General features: G+C 34.9%; 1 protein-coding gene across 1 annotated transcript; it reads right to left on the bottom strand.

The window, feature by feature from the left end:
* Positions 1 to 561: 561 nt before the first annotated feature.
* LOC120349197 (mannose-P-dolichol utilization defect 1 protein homolog) lies at positions 562 to 8,217 on the bottom strand (the record flags this gene model as incomplete). Its single annotated transcript, XM_039419165.1, has 3 exons — positions 8,085 to 8,217; positions 5,968 to 6,100; positions 562 to 766 (listed from the first exon to the last, which is right to left on the bottom strand). Coding segments are annotated over exons 1-3 (459 nt in total), but the record flags the coding sequence as incomplete, so codon positions are not given.
* Between the last annotated feature and the right edge of the window lie 225 nt (positions 8,218 to 8,442).

The following is an 8,442-nucleotide window of genomic DNA, read 5'->3' as shown; positions in this document are numbered from 1 at the left end:
CGAATACTATCAACGCGTTTCGCCGTAATCGCGTTACATACAGACAGACAAAAGAAAATCGGAGTTAAAACATAGACCTCACAACGTTCGGTCAAATATGAATACATTATATACGGTACCTAATTTTCGCCGCTCTACTATTTTCTGACACATTTTCAACATTCTCAGTTACAATATAATTATTATTCAACGAAAATCCTAAATAAATGCTGCAAATCACCCCGAAGACTTCTGCTACTGCAGAATTGACAACAGGGTCAAAAGCTAGATGGAAATTCGATGAGAACTACTATCCAAAAATTAGTTGCCAGCCCGGGAATCGAACCCGGTACCTCCCAATTGCCGGTCAGGAATGCTTACCCTTACACCATACTGACAATCTCTGGATAGCAGCTCTAATAATTATATATTAATTAGCATTTGAATAAATGCATTCTCTATTTAATTCCATCTGTATCATTCTCAGTTACCTTCTGTAGGTCAGTTCATTCAAATGTAAATTTTTCAGTAATATGCATATCCATTTTATGATCAATTAGTGAAAAAAGGTATGATCCTGACCTTGCCAACAAACATGATGGGCGCGCTAACCGCCTGCATGGACCAGAGAACGTCGAGACTGGTGAATCCCCCGATGAGACCCACCAGCACCCCGCAAAAGGCCACCACAAACGAGGCGGCTGCAGACGGCGAGAAGTTGTATCCGAGCACCAGAGCTGTGATTATCGTGCTCTGAATCAGCAGGAACAGAGCGTCGCCCCAGGCACTGCAATCAAACATTCATTCAAGTATAAAGCCGTGTCCACACTGAACAAATGTTCGACAAACATGTTTGTTGAAATAGTTTGGGCGAATTTTATGCTCGACAAACAATCTTTGCCGGTGGCCAGAGTGGACGCGTCACCAAACAATAGTATATTTCGCACCTAGAACAGAAAATGAGATTTTTCCGGCTCGAGATCGGTTTTCAAGTCCGAGGCCGTAGGCCGAGGACTAGAAAAGATTGAGAGCCTGAAAAACATTTTTGCCCGTGGTGCGAACGCTATTTTCGCCACACACAAAAATAAACAATATATATATATGAGAATAGTTGTTTACTCAGCACTTCCGAAAGCAGAAGTGGAAGGTGATAGCTCTAGCAAATCTGAGGTAATCTGAATATCAGGAAATTGTCCAAGTATTTTTATTTTTTATTCTGATTTGTCTAAATAACCTAAAAGATGATGTTCAATTATGTGGGAGGTTGAGTTCATACTTTTTTTTTTGAGTAGTTGAGAAGTTGATATTGTGGTAATTATTCATATTGAATGAAAAAGACTAAGAAATCGTCAAAAAACCACTGATTTATTGATAATTAGAAAGACCGGTTTCGGTTATTACACCATTGTCAATCTCTGATAAACTGTAAAATCTCTGATTTTTGATTGTAAAATCTCTGATAGTTTATCAGAGATTGACAATGGTGTAATAACCGAAACCGGTCTTTCTAAACTGTAAAATCTCTGATTTTTGATTGTAAAATCTCTGATAGTTTATCAGAGATTGACAATGGTGTAATAACCGAAACCGGTCTTTCTAATTATCAATAAATCAGTGGTTTTTTGACAATTTCTTAGTCTTTTACATTCAATTTATACTTTTTTATTCTTTCAAATGACAATAAGATAATATTATTATAAATGGTTTAATTATTGAATAATGAACAAAAATAATGAAAAGTTTTTTGATCACCTTTCTTAGTTCCATGTTAGCGGCTGGAAAGGGTACTCTTTCCGGCCTAGGCCGGAAAGAAACCTGTTCTGACGTCAGACAAGTGTCGTCTGCAAACAATGTCTTTCAGATCTACGTAGGGACTGGAAATCAGCTGCTTTCTGTGCAGCGTGGCAAAAAATATTTATAAGTGGGAAGAACAGGTTTTCAGATCTCGAAAACGGCTTCAACGATTTTCACGAAATTTTCACGAATTTAGGTTTATGATATAAAAATTCGATTGCACTAGATCTCATCCTTGGGAAAACTCGCAGAACGACATTAAAATATAATTCATCCTCTGCTGAAACAGCTGTGGATAGTAAAAAAGTGAGTGAGCGAGTGAGTATGTGAAAAATCAAAATATCGCATCCACGAAATTCATAAGATGACATAGGGCCTATAGCCAGCTGTGAAATATGAACACGATCATTTGAGAGAATTGTGTTCTGTTTATCAATAAATAAAAATAACGAGCGAAGCTCGGTTCCCCGATATTCTGTATTTGTACAGAAGCAATAGGTACAGTCCGGGTTCTGTAGCTTTGCCTATCGGTGGAGGGCCACTAGACTACAATACTACCCGTTCAAAAACATCAAACATTTTTAAAAATGTATCTTTCCATAAGCAACAGATGTTCTTTTGTATCTTCTCCGAAGCAACGTGTTGCATCCGAAAAGATATAGAAAGAGCTTTAATGTATCTTTCCATAAGCAACGTAATGGTCTATTGTATCTTCTCAAGAGCAACGTGTTGCATCCGAAAATATATAGAAAGAGCTTTAATGTATCTTTCCATAAGCAACGTAATGGTCAATTGTATCTTCTCAAAAGCAACGTGTTGCATCCGAAAAGATACACAAGGAGGTTTCTGGAGTTGTCATTTTAGCACAACACAGCCTATCAGCTGACATTCGTTCAACACTGAACGATCAATTGAAAACTTGACGGAATGAGAACTTAATAAACTGAGATCTAGATGGATTGAAAATTCAGTTTGAAAAAATACAAAACTAAATGTATACTTGATCAAGTGAAAACTAGACAAACTGAAACCGTTGAATGAAAAAGAATAAGAAGTTGTCAAAAAACCACTGATTTATTGATAATTAGAAAGACCGGTTTCGGTTATTACACCATTGTCAAGCTCTGATAAACCTGAGAGTTTATCTTGGCGTTATTTTGGCATAGAATCTCTGAGAGTTCATCAGAGATTGACAATGGTGTAATAACCGAAACCGGTCTTTCTAATTATCAATAAATCAGTGTTTTTTTGTCAACTTCTTAGTCTTTTTCATTCAATATGAATAATTACCACAATATCAACTTCTCAACTACACAAAAAGTGAAACTGAAACCGTATCAGAATCAGAAACCATATTTTAATGTTGATGCTACCAGCATCGAAAACCGTGTTTTAAATTTTCAAGCCATTGCATGAAATCCTCATTATAGTATAGATTTGAAAATTTATTGCGAAATCATTTCATTAGCAAATAATATTCTTATTTATAAAATTAGAGATAAGAATAATTAAATAAATATTCAATAACAGTAACTATATGGTCTATGGCTGGCTACAGAGCCCGGTTACAAAACTTATTTATTTTATTTATTTCGAGCTCCTGTATCACCATTGGAAAGACTTGCAGTTACTTTAAAATAGCTATGAGTCTTAGATAATAAATGTAGATAATGACCTAGGCCTTAGATAATGTCGATAATAATGATAATTTATGATTTTTCAAAATAAGAAAGTCAGAGATGATGGAAGGAATGTATGAAAAAATAATGATTTCAAATATGACGTATTCTTTATTAATTGAATTCATTTATTATTCTATTTAATTTAGCACATCAGTTGAAAACTATTGTGAACGCTTCTATTTGCTTCAATAGCGCGTCAGTCGAACGATGGAACGGATGCGCACGAGACCGATGGTCTTTGTAAGCAGTGTAAAACGCATGGTACTGACCGTGCGCATGCGTGCCGTCAGTCCTGCTCTGTACGGATACATGAAATATCTATGTACAAGACAAGCGCGACTGACGTACGCACTGACGGTCGGTCGAGCTCTGTAACCGGCCTATAATTATTATGCTTCCACGAGTACTGTGAATGAGATGATTCAGAAATGAATAAATGAATTACCTGAATGGAAACTGCTTAGCATAGGCATATGCGACGCCCGCCACAACGGCGTACAAGTCGAAGAGGACACTTGTGAAACTAACTCCCGCGGCACTTTTGTTCTGCATTATTTTCAGTATTTGAGGCACTTTCACTGAAATAAACAACAATCGTCAAGTTTAGTAACAGGAAATCAAGTAAGATTCATCAAGGAATAGAATCAATACAATGAAATAGTGACTAGAATCATAGAGAAAATATGACTAACAACATTAACAACAATTATTTATCTAAATCAAATGATATAGGCTACTTTGGAATACTTTCAAAAAAATACTATTTATGGCTCGCATTGATGAAATTAATGAACCAAACAAACATTCAACTATAGATAAAAGCAACAAATTCAATTCTTGAGCGATTTCCACAAAATTTTCATGATCAATGGTTGAATTGCAGATACTGTAAGTCAAAAAACAAAAACAATCTTTAATACAGCAGATTTATATTATCTAATTACATTGTCAGCTGAGTTAAAAAAAGAAACTATAAACACTATAGTTTATTACGCTACAAGCACAGAAAGTTAGTGTTTACGGTATGAGGATAGTTTCCCGGGCGAGGCTTGCCGAACCCGGGAATATGTTACGGTATCTGAATACCGTAAACACCTTTCTGAGAGAGTCGCGTACGATATTTTTCGACACACTACAGGTATAGCTGGTACATTAGCTCCCAATGCTAAAGACCATTTCTCTTTCACCTTTCTTAGTTCCATGTTAGCGGCCGGAAAGGGTACTCTTTTCGGCCTTAGCCGGAAAGAAACCTGTTCTGACGTCAGACGAGCGTCGTCTGCAAACAATGTCTTTCAGATTTACGTAGGGAATGGAAAACAGCTGCTTTTTGTGCAGTGTGGCGAAAACAAACTAAATTCATGGTCTTAGTAACTTTACAAGGTTCAGCAAAATCAAAAATCAAACATGAATTTCAAATCTTCATTTACCGAAGCTAAAGCTGCGTTTACACCAAATGTTTAACAAAATGTTAAAAACTTAATCCATATAGATTGTATTAGATTTAACATAACTTATCATACACATGATGAACATATGTGTTTGTCAAGTTCCGTTCAATCTAATAGAATCTATGAGGATTAAGTAATTAACATTTTGTTAATAACTTTGGTGTAAACCCAGCTTTAAGCTTTAAATCTGCATAAGTCAAGGCTTAAGCTGGGTTTACACCAAAGTTATCAACAAAATGTTAATAACTTAAACCTTATAGATCCTATTAGATTGAACATAACTTATCATACACATGATGAACATATGTATTTGTCAAGTTCCGTTAAATCTAAAGAATAATGTAATGGGGTAATTGTTAGTGGTAATTGGGGGGTTATTTAGGTATGGTATTGAGCTGGTAATTTAGGGTTGTGAGAAAGATCAACTACCTAATTCAAAGTTGACTTAATAAAATTAGCTAGACATTATGGTAATGAGCTGGTAATTATAGTAACAATTTATAATGGGGGAATCGCTTGGCTTGCGAGAGGTTAAATTGATCTAACTTGAAAAGGTTAAATTGATCTCTATAACTCATGAGAAAAGGAACTATAATTTAAAAGGATAAACAAAACAGATAATATATTGGAAAACTAAATAATCGATTTAATTAAAAAGTAACTCAAAATGAAACTGGAAACTTAAATAAAATAATATTAAGAAAACTTTTTAAACAAACAATAGAATAATTACAGGATTTGCCTTCAATGAAAAAAATATGAATAATATATAATTATAAAATTGATAATATTAGCAACTCACTGAACCAGGAAAATGGTGTCTGGGAACAGAGGGGTAGAGCCGAGACCGATGGTCTTTGTAAGCAGTGTAAAACGCATGGTACTGACCGTGCGCATGCGTGCCGTCAGTCCTGCTCTGTACGGATACATGAAATATCTATGTACAAGACAAGCGCGACTGACGTACGCACTGACGGTCGGTCGAGCTCTGTAACCGGCCTATAATTATTATGCTTCCACGAGTACTGTGAATGAGATGATTCAGAAATGAATAAATGAATTACCTGAATGGAAACTGCTTAGCATAGGCATATGCGACGCCCGCCACAACGGCGTACAAGTCGAAGAGGACACTTGTGAAACTAACTCCCGCGGCACTTTTGTTCTGCATTATTTTCAGTATTTGAGGCACTTTCACTGAAATAAACAACAATCGTCAAGTTTAGTAACAGGAAATCAAGTAAGATTCATCAAGGAATAGAATCAATACAATGAAATAGTGACTAGAATCATAGAGAAAATATGACTAACAACATTAACAACAATTATTTATCTAAATCAAATGATATAGGCTACTTTGGAATACTTTCAAAAAAAATATTTATGGCTCGCATTGATGAAATTAATGAACCAAACAAACATTCAACTATAGATAAAAGCAACAAATTCAATTCTTGAGCGATTTCCCACAAATTTTCATGATCAATGGTTGAATTGCAGATACTGTAAGTCAAAAAACAAAAACAATCTTTAATACAGCAGATTTATATTATCTAATTACATTGTCAGCTGAGTTAAAAAAAGAAACTATAAACACTATAGTTTATTACGCTACAAGCACAGAAGTTAGTGTTTACGGTATGAGGATAGTTTCCCGGGCGAGGCTTGCCGAACCCGGGAATATGTTACGGTATCTGAATACCGTAAACACCTTTCTGAGAGAGTCGCGTACGATATTTTTCGACACACTACAGGTATAGCTGGTACATTAGCTCCCAATGCTAAAGACCATTTCTCTTTCACCTTTCTTAGTTCCATGTTAGCGGCCGGAAAGGGTACTCTTTCGCCTTAGCCGGAAAGAAACCTGTTCACGTCAGACGAGCGTCGTCTGCAAACAATGTCTTTCAGATTTACGTTAGGGAATGGAAAACAGCTGCTTTTTGTGCAGTGTGGCGAAAACAAACTAAATTCATGGTCTTAGTAACTTTACAAGGTTCAGCAAAATCAAAATCAAACATGAATTTCAAATCTTCATTTACCGAAGCTAAAGCTGCGTTTACACCAAATGTTAACAAAATGTTAAAACTTAATCCATATAGATTGTATTAGATTTAACATAACTTATCATACACATGATGAACATATGTGTTTGTCAAGTTCCGTTCAATCTAATAGAATCTATGAGGATTAAGTAATTAACATTTTGTTAATAACTTTGGTGTAAACCCAGCTTTAAGCTTTAAATCTGCATAAGTCAAGGCTTAAGCTGGGTTACACCAAAGTTATCAACAAAATGTTAATAACTTAAACCTTATAGATCCTATTAGATTGAACATAACTACCTTATATACACATGATGAACATATGTATTTGTCAAGTTCCGTTAAATCTAAAGAATAATGTAATGGGGTAATTGTTAGTGTAATTGGGGGGTTATATTAGGTATGGTATTGAGCTGGTAATTTAGGGTTGTGAGAAGGATCAACTACCTAATTCAAAGTTGACTTAATAAAATTAGCAGACATTATGGTAATGAGCTGGTAATTATAGTAACAATTTATAATGGGGGAATCGCTTGGCTTGCGAGAGGTTAAATTGATCTAACTTGAAAAGGTTAAATTGATCTCTATAACTCATGAGAAAAGGAACTATAATTTAAAAGGATAAACAAAACAGATAATATTGGAAAACTAAATAATCGATTTAATTAAAAAGTAACTCAAAGAAACTGGAAACTTAAATAAAATAATATTAAGAAAACTTTTTAAACAAACAATAGAATAATACAGGATTTGCCTTCAATGAAAAAATATGAATAATATATAATTATAAAATTGATAATATTAGCAACTCACTGAACCAGGAAAATGGTGTCTGGGAACAGAGGGGTAGAGCCGGGCCCGATTATCTGCTGTAGATAGTTCCAGGTCCCGTCCTCGTAACCGACTGCCAAGAGGCATACATTTTTCAGTCCAATTTTACTTGTCATGAATTTTCACAGTCGTCGTCGACACTTCTAATTTTTAAACATGGATGCTCTCGGATTGTGAAATTCATGTCAATAATCGGCTACATTACAATAAGTTATTAAAATTTTGTTAATAACTTTGGTGTAAACGCACTGCAGGTTTTACTGCGATCTTTATTTATTTTTAAAAATAAGGAATTGATGTTATCTTACCCATGCAAGAACCAGCTACTATAGCCAATCCGAGACCTTTGCTTATAAGGGCTTTGATGCATTGTTCTGGAAAAATAGCAAAAAGAAACTTGATGATATGATACATAAGGAGGTTCATCATAATATAGTGAGGTCCACGTTATAATGGCAGTGGGAGAAAGATAGGATAGCAACTTTGCCGATCCTCTGTCTTGTCAATGCCTTCTATGGAGGGTAACAGATACCGGTTTATCGATCAACTGTTCATTCTCGATTAAAATAATCAATTATATTTTATCAAGCAAGAAATTACATTTTTCAATGATTTCCTAATAATTCTTCATAATCAAGATTAAATATTTTGTTAATTGATTATTAA

This window comes from Nilaparvata lugens, unplaced genomic scaffold (assembly GCF_014356525.2).
Source record: "Nilaparvata lugens isolate BPH unplaced genomic scaffold, ASM1435652v1 scaffold8684, whole genome shotgun sequence".
Taxonomy (NCBI): Eukaryota; Metazoa; Arthropoda; class Insecta; order Hemiptera; family Delphacidae; genus Nilaparvata; species Nilaparvata lugens.
The sequence above is the reverse complement of the archived record's forward strand: the minus strand, read 5'-3'. Positions and strand labels throughout refer to the sequence as shown.